This window comes from Carassius auratus, unplaced genomic scaffold, assembly GCF_003368295.1.
Source record: "Carassius auratus strain Wakin unplaced genomic scaffold, ASM336829v1 scaf_tig00002276, whole genome shotgun sequence".
Lineage (NCBI taxonomy): Eukaryota > Metazoa > Chordata > Actinopteri > Cypriniformes > Cyprinidae > Carassius > Carassius auratus.
In genome coordinates this window covers 130,261-149,532 of record NW_020523436.1, presented here as the reverse complement: position 1 = coordinate 149,532, position 19,272 = coordinate 130,261, and the positions used below count along the sequence as shown (strand labels likewise).

At 38.1% G+C, this 19,272-nt stretch overlaps 1 protein-coding gene across 1 annotated transcript in view; it reads left to right on the top strand.

The window, feature by feature from the left end:
* The window catches only part of kif4 (kinesin family member 4), a 154,235-nt gene extending 135,286 nt beyond the window's left edge, over window positions 1-18,949 (top strand). The window contains exon 31 of the mRNA XM_026242831.1: window positions 18,449-18,949. Within this exon, the coding sequence (XP_026098616.1) occupies window positions 18,449-18,646 (198 nt within the window). The 3' untranslated portion in view covers window positions 18,647-18,949. The remainder of the gene's footprint in view (window positions 1-18,448) is intronic.
* The last annotated feature ends 323 nt before the right edge of the window (window positions 18,950-19,272 follow it).

Here is a 19,272-nt window from a genome sequence, read left to right as displayed (position 1 = left end):
TCATGTGTTCCCGGGCAATCGAACCCCCAACCTTACGCTTGCTCTACCAGTTGAGCTACAGGACCACCATTTGCAGCTCCCTAAATACAATGACAAGCATTTATAGACGAGGCATTCGCGTTTTCCATTTTGACCCACAAACTTTCTTAGCTATAGTTGCACGTACATATAGAGCAACGCTGGCGCCGATACAGGATGGCTGCCTCCGTGACGAGGTCCGCATATGTTTTTGTGTTTTTGTTAGTTTGTCCTGTCTTTAGTTATATTCCTGCCATCAGTTTCACCAGGGAAGAACTGCTGAACATTCGGCAGAACGCATCACAAGATGTTTTTCCGGATTTCAATTATTCAGATGTTTTAGTGAACGTTGTTATCGGAGGAGCGGCGGCGCTGATCAAGCGCTTCAGGACGCGCAGACGGGGGAAGTGAGCGGGAGCGCTCGTCAGACTCAGGAAGCGCGGATTTCGAGCGCCGTTGCCTAGCATCCATCTGGCAAATCTCCGCTCTCTACCCAACAAAACGGACGAACTCCTTCTGCTTTCTCGGACAAATAAGGATTTCACACACTCTGCTGCTCTGTGTTTCACGGAAACCTGGCTGAATGACACCATACCGGACAGCGCGCTCCATCTGCCGGGCTTTCAGCTGTTCAGAGCGGATCGCGAATCAGAATCCACTGGGAAATCGCGCGGCGGCGGGACATGCTTTTACATCAATGAACGGTGGTGTACAGATGTAACTGTGTTAAAGAAGACGTGCTGCTCAAATCTCGAAACACTCTTCGTTAACTGCAAGCCGTTCTATTCGCCGCGGGAGTTTCACTCGTTCATTCTGGTCAGTGTTTACATCCATCCTCAAGCGCATGTGAGCTCAGCTTTACAGAAACTCGCTGATCAGATCACAGAGACAGAACAACAACACCCGGACTCTGTTTTAATCATTCTCGGGGACTTTAATAAAGCCAATCTGTCCCGTGAACTGCCAAAATACAGACAGCATGTTACTTGTCCCACAAGAGACAGTAATATATTGGATCACTGTTACACCACAATAAAGGATGCATATCACTCTGTTCCACGAGCAGCTTTGGGACGTTCTGATCACCTTCTGGTTCATCTTATACCGTCCTACAGGCAGAAACTAAAATCAGCTAAACCTGTATCAAGGACTGTAAAAAGATGGACTAATGAAGCAGAGCAGGATTTACAATCTTGTTTTGACCTCACTGATTGGAGTGTTTTTGAAGCTGCTGCCACTGATCTGGACGAACTCACAGAGACCGTAACCTCATATATCAGTTTCTGTGAGGATATGTGTATTCCTACAAAGACTCAAATAATTTACAATAATGACAAACCGTGGTTCACTGCAAAACTCAGACAGCTCCGTCAGGCCAAAGAAGATGCTTACGTGAAGGGGGACAATGTCTTGTATAAACAGGCTAAATACACATTGGAAAAGGAGATCAAAGTGGCAAAGAGGAATTATTCTGAAAAAATAAGGACTCAGTTCACTTCCAACGACTCCGCATCAGTGTGGAAAAGTCTAAAGAAGATCACCAATTACAAGACACCACCCCCCAGCACTGTAGAGAATCAACGACTGGCAGACGATCTGAACGAGTTTTACTGCAGGTTTGAAAGAACACCCATCACCTGCCCTGAACGCCTCCCCACACAACCATTCACACCCTTCACAACTCCTGCAACCAGCCCTGAATGCCTCTCCAAACTACCGTTCACACCATTAACAGCTCCTGCAACCCATCCTGAACACCTCTCCAATCAAGCACTCTCACCATTCTCACCTCCTGCATCCCCCCTCTCCCCCACACCTGCAATTCAGATCAGCGAGGATGCGGTGCGCCAGGTCTTCCGGAAGCAGAAAAGGAAAAAAGCACCAGGCCCAGATTGTGTTACACCAGCCTGTCTGAAATCCTGTGCTGACCAGCTGGCCCCCATCTTCACACAGATCTTCAACAGATCGCTGGAGCTGTGCGAAGTCCCTTCATGCCTCAAACGTTCCACCATCATCCCCATCCCTAAGAAACCCAAAATTACAGGACTAAATGACTACAGGCCTGTGGCTCTAACGTCTGTAGTCATGAAGTCATTTGAAAAACTGGTGCTGGCCCACCTGAAGGACATCACTGGGCCCTTGCTGGATCCTCTTTAGTTTGCCTACAGAGCAAACAGGTCTGTGGACGATGCAGTAAACATTGGACTGCATTATGTTCTGCAACACCTAGACAGACCGGGGACTTATGTGAGGATCCTGTTTGTGGACTTCAGCTCGGCCTTCAACATGATCATCCCAAACCTCCTCCTGCCCAAACTAAATCAGCTCTCCGTGCCCACCTCCGTCTGTCAGTGGTTCAACAGCTTCCTGACAGACAGGCAGCAGCTAGTGAGGCTGGGAAAATACACATCCAGCACCCGTACAATCAGACCGGAGCTCCCCAGGGCTGTGTTCTCTCCCCACTGCTCTTCTCCCTCTACACCAACGATTGCACATCTAAGGACCCCTCTGTCAAGCTCCTGAAGTTTGCAGACGACACCACACTCATCGGCCTCATTCAGGACGGTGACGAGTCTGCTTACAGACAGGAGGTAAAAGAGCTGGCTGTCTGGTGCAGTCTCAACAACCTGGAGCTTAACACCCTCAAAACAGTGGAGATGATCGTGGACTTCAGGAGAAACCCCCCTGCACTCCTCCCACTCACCATCATGAACAGCCCTGTGACTGCAGTGGAGTCATTCAGGTTCCTGGGCACCACCATCTCTCAGGACCTGAAGTGGGACAATCACATTGACTCCATCGTAAAAAAGGCCCAGCAGAGGTTGTACTTCCTTCGCCAGCTGAGGAAGTTTAACCTGCCACAGGAGCTGCTGAAACAGTTCTACTCCACCATCATTGAATCCATCCTCTTGCACTTCAGTAACTGTCTGGTTCAGCTCAGCTTCTAAATCTGACCTCAGAAGACTACAGAGGGTAGTCCGGACTGCTGAGCGAATCATCGGTTCAACTCTCCCATCTATTCAAGAACTGTACTTATCCAGAGTGAGAAAAAGGGCTGTCAAAATCACTCTGGACCCCTCACATCCAGCACACTCCCTCTTTGAACTGTTGCCATCTGGTCGACGCTACAGAGCACTGAGCACTAGAACGACCAGACACAGTTTCTTCCCTCAGGCAATCCATCTTATGAACAGCTGATAATAACGACGAACACACTACACTTTATATTTATATACACACACACTTTATTTATCTAACACACATACTTAGTATACACTTAAATTTTGCACACAATATATATGTACATACATAACTTCATTTTGTAATATACCTGCCTACAATTGTCATTTGTATATTGTCATTCACTATCTACTTATTTGTATTTTTTATTCTTTTATTATGTGTTTTATGTTCTGTCGCTGTCATTCTGTTGTACTGCAGAGCTTCTGTCACGAAAACAAATTCCTCGTATGTGTAAACATACCTGGCAATTAAGCTCATTCTGATTCTGATTCTGATTCTGATTCTGAACGTGTTTCCACTTTCAAAGTGTATGGCAATATTTCAGCTAAGTCAAACAGTTAAACGATGCTTTGAAAGTTTAAAACTTACCAGAGCAGGCGTCCAGCACTCTGTTGTTGGGGGAGGGGCAGTGTGAACTGCAGAATCTCCAGCAACACAGAGCTGCCTATCTAAATAATGCCGGGGAAAAACTATCGGCGAACGCAGCAGCCACATATCGGCCGATGCTGATACACGTAAAAACCTAAAAAATCGGATGACCCCTTATATATATGCCCTTCTGAGGCGTCTGTCGTTGCTAAGCATCCATCAGCTGCGATATCCATTACAACAAGGAAATTTCAGTTTAGGTGCACCCCATTTTTCAAAAACAACAGGGAATTTCACCACGAAAGAAGCTGATGTGATGAGTTGGTTATTCACATGACCTGATGCGCTTGCGTCATTCTGAAAAGCTGAGATGTTTTAAACTAGATGTTGTGTGGACGGGCCTGAAAAAAATGAGCACACCGCGTGCGCGTTGCGACTGTGTCGCTTCCATTATGAGCACGAATACTGCATTTGAAATAATGATAACCCAATAACCCAAAAAGATGTGATATGTGAATGGCCCCTTCATCGGTCAAAATGTTTACTTTCGGTTAACGGTTAAATGGTCAATATGAGCATCCCTTAACTGGCATATAAAACATATACAACACATACAAACATACAAAATGTATACATTTTAAGCCACACAAAGTCAACATGTTGGTATTTCTTGCTCTAAATCTGCCATAAAATAAAATAAGTTTATTGATCTTTTAAAAGGTGTACCTGTCATTATCATTATATTAGTTGAAACTGGTCTTAGAACGACAATATTATCGTTTATCATGATAATTTCTTGGACAATTTATCGTACAGCAAAATTTATCATGACAGGCCTAGTAATAACAAATATTTATTAGGAGCGTGTAGCCTATGCTGGGATTTCCTAAATTTCATGGAGAAAAAAGTAACGTAAAAAGTAATGTAACTAATTACTTTTCATAACAGTAATGTGATTACTTTTAAAATGAGTAATCAATTAAGGCTCTGGTGTTATATATTGCCAACTGTACTATAAAGTTTATTACTATAAAGAATAAATGTTTTGGACTTTAAAGGTAAGAATGAAATGGGTAACTCCATATTCACTTGTTTTCTCTGTCCATTTGATGTATCCTTTCAACATTGAAAAGTGTTTATTCAACCATTTTGATCCATAAATCTCCAAAGAACATTAATATGAGGCACACGATTGGTTGTTATTAAAAAAAAAATTATTGAACCTTATATTAAACATTCATGACTAGGCTTGCCGCAATAGACTGTGCTGACAGTGATGTGATATAACACCGGGCACGTCACTTGCCCACTGTAGCACCAACCCCCACTGTTGTTGATATTTTTTTTATACAAAAGTAAAAGAACAGACACTGCAATTAAAAACTGAATGCAGCTGCTCAATGCAGCATGCTGAATGACAGTCACATAACAGATCAGATTTCATTTATCCAGTGAGGAGAGTGAGTTGAGACAGACAAGGCAATGGCGGATGATTTAAGCCCCTTTCACACTGAGATTCTGAATAATACACGTTTAATGTGTCCCGGCAATTGTTCCTGGATTGTCTGAATCTGTGCGTACGTTCCCACCATAAACCGTATAAAATCATGGACGTAATGTCCGTGACGTCACCCATAGGTTTCCGAAGAACGGTTTTGAATCCATCAGCCCGTCATCTCTTGTCACTCCCTGATAATCGAGAATGGACAAAAAGGTGGGAACTGGTTTCTGAAACCATGCCCACCTAGCTCGACAGCGGCAGCAATCCACCTGTCAGTCATGTGGCTGCGCCCTTAATTATGCATAACTTTAAGGCTTAATATTATTTAAACGGATTAGTTATAAAACAATTCACCCTCCTCACAGTTGTCATGAAGGGCAAAATGAGCTATATAGACCAAAATAATGTTTTGAACAAAAAAACATTTTTTATACTCTAAAGTTTTGCATCCAGCCTCCAGCGGCCAGTTGACGAATTACAGTTTGTCACTTCTGTATGGGCTTCACGAGAGAGAGGGAAAGGTTGCCGCTTGGTTCACACACAACACGTAAAGGTCTCGTAATGACACGTGACATCAGGATGTGACGTGTAATGTACGAGTCCAAAATGCTACGCACGTTAACTTAAACTGACAAACTATCTCCGTTTCAGCACAGATAGTGAGGAACTACCTGATATCCGCTTCATTACAGTTTGCGCATATTTTTTTGAATATTATTATTTTTTTTTTGATCTGCCTTCAAAACACCCAGTAAATGAGTCATACGATAACGTGCGTCATCACTACGACACTGCTTTATGGCATTGGTTCTGGCTTTTGTTCACAGAACTTGTTCCAGGACTGAACCCACCAATGATACTAGGTCCCCAACCAGGGATTGATCCTGGGAATCAGTCCCGGGACGTGTTGCATTCACACAAGGAAATCTGGCAATTTTCCAGGTCAAATGTGCAGTGTGAAAGGAGCTTTAGTTTCCAAATGAAATGCAAAAGCACGTGTTTAGCGATATTTTGGATTTTGAAAACCCTGTTGACTTTTGCTGTTAAGGTGATTTTGGCAGTTTTTTTTTTTTCAACATTAATTTCTTATTTAATTGGTTCCACATTGTTTGCAGATTTTTACTTTAAACTTTGTCATTTATTTTATTTGACTTCAAGCTTTATGCTGTGCCTCCGAGCTTTCTTATTTGTTTTGCTAATAAAAGTTCTACGTTTCTTATTTATATGGTTAGATACTATACATCCATACTATGGCCTGTTTTGTATACCTATTTAAACTTTAATTGAATTCAAGTTTTTTTATAGAGATTTTTACAATACAAATCATTGCAAAGCAACTTTACAGAAAATTAAGGATCTACAATATTTAGTAGCAGATTATCAGTGGTGACTGTCAGTTTATGTGCATATAGCAGAAATGTCCTGAAAAATTAAAGATGTAATCAAACAGACAATGAAAACTATGAACAGCGATTATTATATAATGCAATCACACTTATAGCAAAACTTGGTAGTTCTGTATGTTGTTTCAGGGTTAGCATCATCTGAGGTCTCTGAGGGGTTAGCCTCATCTCTTCTCAGGTATTCTGGACCCTTACTGGAGCTTGTGTAAATCCTAGTTACATCCCGTGGCAAAACAGAGAAACAAATTGAGACATAATTAGCTTACCTGCTGTTCCAACCAAGTACAATTAATTATTTTAACCTAAGCTTAACAATATTAATGCACATTTGATCAGATGTAACTGCAGTCCAAAATTCTGAGATGCATTATTTAAATGCTTGGCAAAAGAGATGTTTTTAATCCAGATTTAAACAGAGGGAGTGTCTCTGAACCCCGAAGATTATCAGGAAGCCTATTCAAGAGTTTTGGAACCAAATGCGAAAAAGCTCTACCTCTTTTACTGTACTTTAGTAGGTACTACCAAAAGTCCAGCGTTTTGTGACCTTAGTGACATTTTGTGATAGACTGTAGCATGGAAGAAGACTAGTTAGATACGCAGGAGCTAAACCATTAAGGGCCTAATAGGTAATTAATAATATTTAGTAACTGAAATGGAACTTAATAGGTAGCCAGTGCAGAGACAGTAGAATTATGTGTAATATGATCATATTTTCTTGCCCTGATAAGGACTCTAGCCGCTGCATTATGGATGTCCTGTAGCTTATTTAAGATGCAGTACAACCACCTAGCAGTGCATTACAATAGTCCAGTCTAGAGGTCATGAATGCATGAACTAGCTTTTCAGGTAAGCATTTTCATAGCTTGGCAGTGTTTCTAAGATGAAAGAATGCCATTTTTGTTTTTGTAAGTTATTTTATATTGGGCATGGGCTGCCCTACATCATGTTGTATTTGTATTTTTGTTAATAAGTTTTGTGTTTTATAAATAGGCTTAAGTGAGTTTGACATATTTTGTTGTTGCATTCAAGCAATTGCTGCTGAACTGCCGCTTATTCAAAAGTGAAAGTTAAATGTGCACTGCACTTAGACCAAGATAGACATTCTCCAAATGGAGGCATGAAATAACAGTTGGAAGATGCTTTAGCTAGGCTCAAAGACCATGGGCCTTGAGGCTGATTTATACTTCTGCGTTAGACGTACCTGTAGCCTATAAATAGTTGCACTCCCTTACGCCACAGCCTGACGTGCACCTCTCCATAACTCTAACAGTGCGTCAATTCTATGTGGACTGCAAATGCTGTGTTTGGTCTGCTAGATTCTCTCCCTCCATATGTACTTGAGTTTTGTGTGTTTTTATGTGCACTTTAATATATTTTAATGTTACACCTTTGATGGTGACCTTTGACCATTTTAACCTTTACAAACTATATATAATTTAAAGGTCTAAGCCTCAAGCATTGACGACAGATTGCTTTTTTTTTCAATTGAAAGCTTATAAGGAATGTATTTGCTAAATTTGTGTAAGCAGCACACAACAAAACATGCAGAATCAAAATGCAGTACATACCAGATTTGTCATCATAATGAGTCATAAACACATCCAACAGCAGAAAATCCCAGTTTAGTTAGCAAGGTAAGGGTCCACTGAACGCCATCCCTTTTTGTCCAACATAGCAATAGCATTGTAATATGGATGGTAATTCGTTTTCTTACCTCTCATTTCTTCGGGACAGTATTGTTTGTATCCGTTATGGAATAACTTATGCTCAGAAGACTGGATTCTGGTGGCCGTCTAGGACACAGTGTCTTGACTTTGGATCTGTCTCTGGGGCTTATCTAGCTGTCCTGGTCTCTGCTGATATTCAGGGCTGTAGAGGTCATCTCTTTTGCTGATCCACCATCTGGGCTGGATACGTACTGGATCCGAGTGATTGCAGTGACCATCTGATCTGGATACAGACTGGATCTGGTGGCCACGGTGACCTAGGAATAAGAGAAAAACAGACAAATTGTAGTGTAGATGCCATTCTTCTAATGATGTAGCAAGTACATTGTTTGTTATGGAAAGTGTTCGCGGTTCCTGTTTTCCTAATTAATGCAGCCTACAAATATTATAGAACTCGCTCACATACTGAGGTACTAAACCATTCAGGGCTTTATAAGTAATAAGCAAGCTTTTAAAATCTATATGATGTTTGATAGGGAGCCAGTGCAGTGTTGACAGAACCTGGCTAACATGGTTATACTTCCTGGTTCTACTAAGAACTCTAGCTGCTGCATTTTGAACTAGCTGGAGTTTATTTAGCGTGAAGAACAACCACCCAATAAAGCATTACAATAATCTAACCTTGAGGTCATGACATTGAGCAACATTGAGAGCATAGGTTATAATTTAGATATACATGTTTAGATGGAAAATTGCAGTTTTACAAATGGTAGTAATGTGGCTTTCAAAGGAAAGATTGAAATAAAGTAGCACACCTAGGTTCTTAACTAGGGTTGGGTATCGATTGGGTTTTATATGATACCGGTGCCATTTCTATACTTTTTTAGATACGTGCTGGTGCCTGAATCGATACTTCTATAAAAATAAATAAATAAAAAGCCTAAAAAGGATAACAATAAAGAACATTAAAAATATTTAAAATAAATCCATAACATTCACACACATTTATTTGAGGCTCTCATTTCCGATTTTCACTGTAGGAAACTGCTATGGTGTGATGAACAGTGAACGGAGCAAACTTTTCAGTAGATGGGGAAACTGATTGCCCCCTCGTGACCTTTTGTAAACTCTATTTATGACAAAGAACTGCAAAGATAAAGATTATTCTAACAATCTGTCGATAAACACACACCTTGTGTCCTCTGTTTCTGTTTTGAGTCCGCGCATGCTGAAAATTGCGACTAAAGACTGGGAGGAGATGGGTCTGCTGCCGTTTTCATATGAAATTTAATTTGTTATTTGTTATTTCTTTATTTGAAAGGGGACAGTGTACATTAATGAACATTAAAACAATGTAAATGTACCCGAGTTAGCTCAAAAGTGCAAATTTTCATCGGTAGTCCCCCAGCCAGATTTCAACAAGGCAACCTTTAAAAATAATCACAAGTACAAAATCAAAAAAAAAATATTTTTTTTGCATACAACACATTATGCTTAATAAATACAATTCATATACAAATGATATAATATTTAAATACACACATAAAACCATTAGTGCCCACAAGTTTGGCTTTCTACAAGCCATTTTTTTTGCACTCTTTTTGAATGAAAAGAATGACAAGGACTCTCTAATGGTTGTTGGCACTGTGGCACTGACACAGAGGTGATTGCGAATTTGTGTACAGTTTATAGAGCTAAATGCTATTGACCTGCTCAAAAAAAGCCTAGTGACGCCCTTGCTTGTGTACATTTCAGAGAAACACGTGGAACCAGGACAAATATTTTAATCGATCGCTCAGGCATTTAAGAGGAACTGAAATGAGGCACCGAAATCTGTGTTCTTATTCGGTTCGGTCCTGTACCGGTGCCCTATTGGTACTGGGTTCATATATATATATATATATATATATATATATATATATATATATATATATATACAGTATTGTTCAAAATAATAGCAGTACAATGTGACTAACCAGAATAATCAAGGTTTTTAGTATATTTTTTATTGCTACGTGGCAAACAAGTTACCAGTAGGTTCAGTAGATTGTCAGAAAACAAACAAGACCCAGCATTCATGATATGCACGCTCTTAAGGCTGTGCAATTGGGCAATTAGTTGAAAGGGGTGTGTTCAAAAAAATAGCAGTGTCTACCTTTGACTATACAAACTCAAAACTATTTTGTACAAACATTTTTTTTCTGGGATTTAGCAATCCTGTGAATCACTAAACTAATATTTAGTTGTATGACCACAGTTTTTTAAAACTGCTTGACATCTGTGTGGCATGGAGTCAACCAACTTGTGGCACCTCTCAGCTGTTATTCCACTCCATGATTCTTTAACAACATTCCACAATTCATTCACATTTCTTGGTTTTGCTTTAGAAACATCATTTTTGATATCACCCCACAAGTTCTCAATTGGATTAAGGTCTGGATATTGGGCTGGCCACTCCATAACATTAATTTTGTTGGTTTGGAACCAAGACTTTGCCCGTTTACTAGTGTGTTTTGGGTCATTGTCTTGTTGAAACAACCATTTCAAGGGCATGTCCTCTTCAGCATAGGGCAACATGACCTCTTCAAGTATTTTAACATATGCAAACTGATCCATGATCCCTGGTATGCGATAAATAGGCCCAACACCATAGTAGGAGAAACATGCCCATATCATGATGCTTGCACCTCCATGCTTCACTGTCTTCACTGTGTACTGTGGCTTGAATTCAGAGTTTGGGGGTCGTCTCACAAACTGCCTGTGGCCCTTGGACCCAAAAAGAACAATTTTACTCTCATCAGTCCACAAAATGTTCCTCCATTTCTCTTTAGGCCAGTTGATGTGTTCTTTGGCAAATTGTAACCTCTTCTGCACATGCCTTTTTTTTAACAGAGGGACTTTGCGGGGGATTCTTGAAAATAGATTAGCTTCACACAGACGTCTTCTAACTGTCACAGTACTTACAGGTAACTCCAGACTGTCTTTGATCATCCTGGAGGTGATCATTGGCTGAGCCTTTGCCATTCTGGTTATTCTTCTATCCATTTTGATGGTTGTCTTCCGTTTTCTTCCACGTCTCTCTGGTTTTGCTCTCCATTTTAAGGCATTGGAGATCATTTTAGCTGAACAGCCTATCATTTTTTGCACCTCTTTATAGGTTTTCCCCTCTCTAATCAACTTTTTAATCAAAGTACGCTGTTCTTCTGAACAATGTCTTGAACGACCCATTTTCCTCAGCTTTCAAATGCATGTTCAACAAGTATTGGCTTCATCCTTAAATAGGGGCCACCTGATTCACACCTGTTTCTTCACAAAATTGATGACCTCAGTGATTGAATGCCACACTGCTATTTTTTTGAACACACCCCTTTCAACTAATTCAACTAATTGCCCAATTGCACAGCCTTAAGAGCGTGCATATCATGAATGCTGGGTCTCATTTGTTTTCTGAGAATCTACTGAACCTACTGGTAACTTGTTTGCCACGTAGCAATAAAAAAATAAACGAAAAACCTTGATTATTCTGGTTAGTCACATTGTACTGCTATTATTTTGAACAATACTATATATATATATATATATATATATATATATATATATATATATATATATATATATATATATATATATATATATCTATATATCTCAACCTTGTCGTCAAACTGTCTCCTGAGAACTTAGTTAGGCACATATGGCAAGGGGGTGGGTATGATTGGGTTCAAAGTGGCATTTATTTCTAGACCGTACCTCACCCTGTCCTGTTCGTAGTAACCGTCTAAATAACATTGTCCTATCTGCACTTTACCTTGGTTTAGAGCATGGTGTATGCTCATGGAGTACATTTCATGTCCTTTTTACTTATTGTAGCCATTCTAGCCATTCAGGTTAAGTGCGACAGGCACTCAATCACTGCATTGGCTGGGAGTGCATTTGTGCTCTCTGAGGCTGCATCCTGATATGTTGTACCATCTGTTACATAGTTTGCAATATCTTATGATGTTGCACAGTAATTACTATTATTATTTTAATTATTTTTTTTTTTTGCAAGGTGTAGTCATTTTATGCATGTCATAGCAGCTTTATTAACAATAGTGCAAACATGCTGAGCAGTGTTTTTTTTTTTTTTAATTTTTTTTTTTTTTTGAAGCAATCTCGACCAAAACACATCACAGACATGCTTACAATGATGATTTGGGGGTTCTAAATAACTTTTATAGCAGAATTCGCACACAGTCTGCACCGATGAACGCTGTCAGATTCAGTATTATATGGTAATGGTCATTGTGTAAATAAAGGAACGTTGTTTTCGGATGAGGATCATCATGATGTTTGTACATTTCTAATGCCTGCATTTGTCCTATTAAAAAAAAAAAGTAAAAGTAGATTTTCTAATAGCTCTCATAGATTTTCAAACCTCGCTATGTCAAAAAGGCCAATCTGATGTGAAAATCTTGTTTACTCATTCACAGTAAACAATATGTTGATTACAATTTTCTAATACACTTTTGGGTAGAAAGTGTCTATGCGAGAATGTCAACTATCATGCATAATGCTGTGACTCACACACCTAAGTAGTGCCCTATGAAATCAGTTTAATTTTTTTCCCAAATTCCGTTTAATTTTTTTTCCAAATTCAGTTTTTTTCTGTAAAAGATTTTCTGGATTAAATTTTTTTTTTTTTTTTTTACAATTTTTCCCAGCTCCTTTTTAATGGTTCAATTTAATTGTATTAATCAAATAGCATGTCTAATTAAAATCATAACACATACTTTTTTACAACAATTTATTTAAAGTTTAACAAAATGTTATGAAGCCTTATGAAATTTTCTCAGAAATTCTGTTGTGTATTTAAATGTTTCTAATTATCTAATAAAGGCATAAAACATTCATTAAATTTTTCTTTCAATTGTTGAAAATGAAGTAAACTTTATTTTTTGTTAAAGGGGATTTACTATTAAAAATAAAACATGGAAGAAATGTTGTGATTATTCCTTAGGTTCTTCATTTTAGTAGTAGTAGTAGTAGGTTATGTACTTTCTGCTGAAAAATAGTAATACTGTACATTTCTGGGAAATACTTAAAACAGACTTTTATTTTGATGGGTTGCTGCGAATACCTTTACAGTTTGGTGTATGTGATGTGAGGCTAGTTTTACTGAAACTAAACGGTCAAATGCTCAGTGCCTGCTCATGCTCAGACTCTCGGTGCAGTTCTGGAGATGTTGTTCATGTGTTTACCTCATTTAGTGAGACAGCAGACGCTGAAATCACCGAGCTAGGGCTGTGTATAACCAGCAAAGTTAAGATATGATACAGGGGCCATGATGCAATACGTATCACAATACAGGACTGCACTGAATTTTACCTCAGTAGAATTGAGTAAAACAGCTGTTTATGAAACACTGCATACTTTGGGCAAATGCTAACTATAAGCAGTTGACCTCTGCAATATCAAGGGCCTCCATAACTGTACCACAGTACAATATAGGTAATGGCATATGTTTACATTGGGCACTCCCCGCCATGTACAACATTCTGATTGTTTGCATTTTGTTTTTAAGCCCATAAATAATTATTTACTCATTCTAATAAATTTATATTGTAATGTACTCATTTTAATATATAAAAGAAACATCTTAGCATTGATAGTAGGTTATCATTGCACAAATTAAGGCACTCTCTACTTTTTATAAATAAAATAAAAAGAAGAGTTCTAAACTAATGTGCTGTCTTCTGTTTCTTACGCACAAACACACTGTCACTCACACACGTTTTGTGTGCAAACAGACATTCAGGGACACACTTTTTAGCCCTGCCCCGTATATTTTTATATACTATAAATAGCTTAATCACTCGAGCTACATTGTCTTTCTCAACAAGGAGCTGGTAACATCGTTTCTAAAGGAATTAAAGCCACAGCTTCACTGTTAATAGAGAAATGTGACAAAACTTGAGGTAATTCTCAGGTGCACAGCCTCTCTCCTCTCTTGCTCTCGTGTAAATAAACATTTAATGAATTACAATGTTCTGAGAATAGAATATTGAAGTGGAGATCGCTAAACTAAGCTAACAGGTGTTTTCAGAAAGCAAATGTGTTTATAGTGGAAAGAGTGCGTAGACAGGTTGCCTGGTTGACAAAGATAAGTAACACGCTTAGCAGATAGTCTGTATTGTGCAATGTTTCGGGGATAATATATCTTTATATAAGGTAAACCAATGGTTGTGTTCCTCTGCGGCCAGATAAAACCTTGTTGTAGCCTATATATTAAGCTCTTTTAATTTTTTTTTTTTTTTGAAATCTTGCACTTTTCTACTCCATTTTAAATGGTGTTCTTGTATTCAAATTAAGCACTGTCCACTGCTGTGCACATGCCACAATATCGATACAGGACCAGCTGTTAAACTGTAAATTCTGTGTTTATTACTGGATTCCGCGATTCTGTCCGCATTTTCTGCATCGCGGAAAACATAGGGGCCCTACCTAAGAAGATAATGGTCCCCATAATGACTGCGATAGAAGAGTTACAAAAAAGAATGTGAGGACAAAATAAATTTGTATATTTTTTTAGTAGTTTATTTATTATTTAGTTATCACAATATAAATTGGGATTAATTTGCGAGTGCAGTTAAAAAGTTTGTGAACAATTTCTCCTGTCTGATTCTTCAGAAATAATTCTAATATTCCAATTTGCTGCTCCAAAAACATTATTCTTGTTGTTGAATAGAGCTGAGAATATTATTTTATTTTATTTTATTGATGAATTTTATTGATGGATGCTGTAGACGGTAATGTTTTCTCTTGGTTCTAAAAATGTTTTTTTCCTCATCATGACGTATTTTTGGACTGATGCGACTTATACTCAGGTGCGACTTATAGTCCGAAAAATACGGTATGTATTTCGGATCAAACAAATGCAGGCTTGGTGAGCAGAAGAGAATTCTTTTCAAAAACATAAAAAAAACTCACTTTTCAAAAGCTTTTAATTGGTATTGTCATGTTCAAAATACATAAATGAAAATCAAATACCTGGCATTTCCATAGTGTAAATTGTTCATGTGCTCTGAATGACATAAAAAAATTATATATTTAGAAGAGACTCTTCTAACCTGCTTGCATTCATTCGTTTTCTGCTTCAATCTAAAGTGCTCGGGCAGTTGTGCTCCTGAAATGTCTGTCATTGCTTAAAGCCCATCTTACGATTGAAGAATCCTGTGAAAGAAACGCATAGATAAATAGTGTAGGAACTCTATTTGCGTGAGGAAATTAATCATAAATGTGCATTAAAAAGTTTTTTTTTTAATTAATTGTAAGTAAAATTACTGAAGAGGTTGCAGTAGGGGTTATCGTCAACTCTTACGATGGGCCATTGTCCTATAATTATGAGCTGCCTAGGTGAGAGAGGGGTCAGGCAGAGTTAAGGGGAAGGGTAAATGGACAGAGGAGAGAGAGAGTTGTGATGTGAGGAGAATCTGTAGAGTGACCACAGGCTATAGCTAATGTCAATTGTGGCTAACGTTGTCTCCATGTTTATCACATTGCAGTATCTTTAATAAATCATATTTAGCGATATTGCTGTCGACTTTGTTTTTCAAGCATCCATGTAGATTGTCACCACCTATGCCGGCAACATGTCTTAATCTAGAAACATCCCATAAAATTTTTAATCTAGAACCCAGATTGTAAATGAATGCTGTAGGGTGTAGGCTATAATTTACATCTGTGATGGTCAGCTAGTCTGGACAGGGATGGAAATGCTGTGCATTTCTGCCAAAGATATTTTATCATATATTTTTTTAGATATTGCATGCTGATTTTTAATCAGTTACTGCTTTCAGACCTAGGTGTCTGCATATTCTGCTTCTGCATATGTCAAGCGTTTGGGCCGTATATCTGAACAACATAACCGGCCGGTGGTTATACTACTCCCTTCTTAGTATTTCTGACAAACATTATGCAAATGAGCTTGCATGTACTGCGGAGTATGTGTATGAAAGCAGTTAGTGTTCCGGTTAGGACAAGAATATGCTGTTCATGTAAATACAGTCATTGTTACAAAACCCTACTATAACTATAATAACGATAACAACTACCTCTCTTTTCTGTTACCACCTCTCAGACTGCGTAAACCTCTCAGATGGCCTTTAACCCCGATTTCCACTGCACACGTCTGCAGCACGTTACGGCTCTCCACACCACTTCTCTAAAGATAGGCACCTAGTCTATTTTTGATTCACGCCGCATCCACACCGCACAGCAAATACAAAATAAAAGTAAAAAAAATCATGTACATTTCAAAATAAACACTGTGGAGACTCCCAATCGTATTTCACGTTTCTATATTCTTGCTAGGAGGCCAGAAATAGATGACGAGAGGTTCATCCACAAAGTCGAAAAACTTCTCATTATTATGACACCACAGATCCTTTTTACAACGACAATTAAAAAAAAAACAGAGGTGTGGAGTTTAATTGAAGGAGTTTGTAGGAGTGGAATAAACCGAATTAAACCGGACAAAACATTAACATTTAGCCAACTATGTTAGAACACACAGAAATCAAGAAAAACTATGTTGGACCATAGACTGTAGTGTTGGACAGGCAGATCACGTGGTCTCGCGAATCCTAACGCTGCGCTTCTGATCCGCTTTTGGTGTGAGTTGGTACCGCGTGGAGGATGCAACACAACCTCCTCAGAGCTGCAATGCGCCACAGATGTGTGCAGTGGAAGTCAGGGGTAAGCATCCATCAGTGGCGATATCAGTTACAACAAGGAAATTTCAGCAATGGATTTCCACCACCAAAAAACCTTGCTGTAACTCTGCTACAAGATTTATTTACAAAGTAAACAACAACAAAAAAAAAACTGCAGTGTTTGGGTGCACACCATTTTTCAAAAACAACGGGGAATTTCACCCCGAAGGAAGCTGATTGAGTTGGTTCTTGTTACATGACCTGGTGGGCTTGCATCATTCTGAAAAGTTTAGATGTTTTTAAGTCGATGCCGTGCGGATACGCCTGGAAAAAACGAGCTTCCATTATGAGTGCGCATACATTTGAAATAATGAACTTGAGCACCCAAAAGACGCGATATGTGAACGGACCCGTAGTCGGTCAAAATGTTTACTTTCGGTTAACGGCTAAACAGCCAATATGAGCATCCCTAACTGGCATATAAACATTATATAACATACAAACATACGAAGCTAATGCATTTTAAGCCACACAAAGTCAACATGTTGGTATTTCTTGCTCGGAATCTGCCTAATATCTGCCTCTCTCTCTCTCTCATCCTTGGTGGACATAGACGGCAATTCACTTTTGCTTTATTTGATCAAAGCTTTACGCTTTAAGTTTAATGCATTTGGCCTGTTGAGGCTATTTTTGTTTGTTTATTGATTGTTTTTGTTATTTATACAAGTGCATTTTTTTAACAGACTGACAGTCCATTGCTTTTATTGTTTTTTGTGTTTTTTTGTTCATTTATTGTGGATATTTACAATGTTTCCCGTTTTCAGTGTTAAATATTCTTTAGAAATAAGTTTATTTATCTTGTACCTGCATTATTATGCCATTATCATTATATAAGTTGAATCTGGTCTTAGAATGACAATATTAACGTGACAGGCCTAGATGAGACAAACAATTGCTGTTAGATATACCCAGAACAAACTATATCTCATGTTTAACCCTAGACATCAGAATCGGTGGCAAATTTCAAAAGAACTGGCTTAGATAAGGATATTCTCAGCAGGTATGGTTAACAGCCATGGACACCTCTGGTGCTTCTGCAAAAAATGTTGAAGCAATTTTTTTAAATAATTTCTGTTTTTATAAATAAACCTCATATTTTAAGTAAAGAAAAAAAAAAGAATTCTCACATTTAGCTCTTAAAACTAAATTTCATGGCACCATGAGTTATTTGTAAAATTGTGGGTTATAAATGAAAATTAATATTCATTTTAAATTATCATTTACGTTTTCAAAGTGAAATTCAAAAATATTAATGTGTAGGTGTTTGAAAATTGATAAAAAAATGTATTGTGGCATAAACAGACATTTAGTCGCCTTGCAAATGGAGTTGCATATGAAAGTGATTTTACAATTACGATGTAAATACCACATTAGTATTTGTTCCTAAGCCAACATGTTTTATATAAAAAAATATGACGGCATTTTAATTTCTGTATGTGCTATTCCTCCAAAGTCACACTTCCTCAAACACACTTTTTTATTTTTTACCATGAGCAGGAGATTGGAGACATGGGGCACCTGCCTGCAGATCTGAAGCTTGAAAAGAAACCAGTCCCTACTGACAATGAGAGTGACAGCGATGACTCTGAAGTTATGAACAGCACTTCCAGCTTTCTCCGGAATAAAAAGAGAGGTCTAAATAACTTCAAAAACAGCTTTTTCTCTGGCTGCACACCTATCCGTGAAGAACATTAGTATTACAGTAGTAGAATGTGATATATGAACACTCTTGCTAACTTGTCTCTTTTTTTTTTTTTTTTTTTGATGTGGGTTAAATTGAAGCATTTGTTTAAATTGATAATTGTAACATAGGTTTGTGGAATCTGCGATTTGTTTGCAATAATGGTTAATGCACTAATAATATGAACTGCTTATGTCATGGGTTATTTTATTGTCTAAAGCAATATGGCTGTATGACATTTGAAAAGTCAGGGTTGTAGATGTTATGACATGTTCTATTAAAAATCTTATAAATGGTTCAATAAATGGTTCATTTTATTTTTGTTTATTACTTTACATTGCTTTTAAAACATTTAAATACTCAAAACTGATCTTTTAATCTCTCTTGTGAATTTTGGTGCTCAGATTTTTATTTATTTATTTTTTTGTTGCTGTTGTTCAATGAATATAAACATAAATTGTCAATTTCTATATTGGCAAGCAGAGCCAGACAGGGCCTTGCACTTCAGGGGGTCTCTTAAAAATTGGTAAATTGTTAATTTGCCCAGTTTACACACTATAGCAGGTCCCAACTAGCAAATATTATAATGCTTTTGAGCTGTTTGTGAATTATATCTTTAATTTTAAAATATGCACTCTTA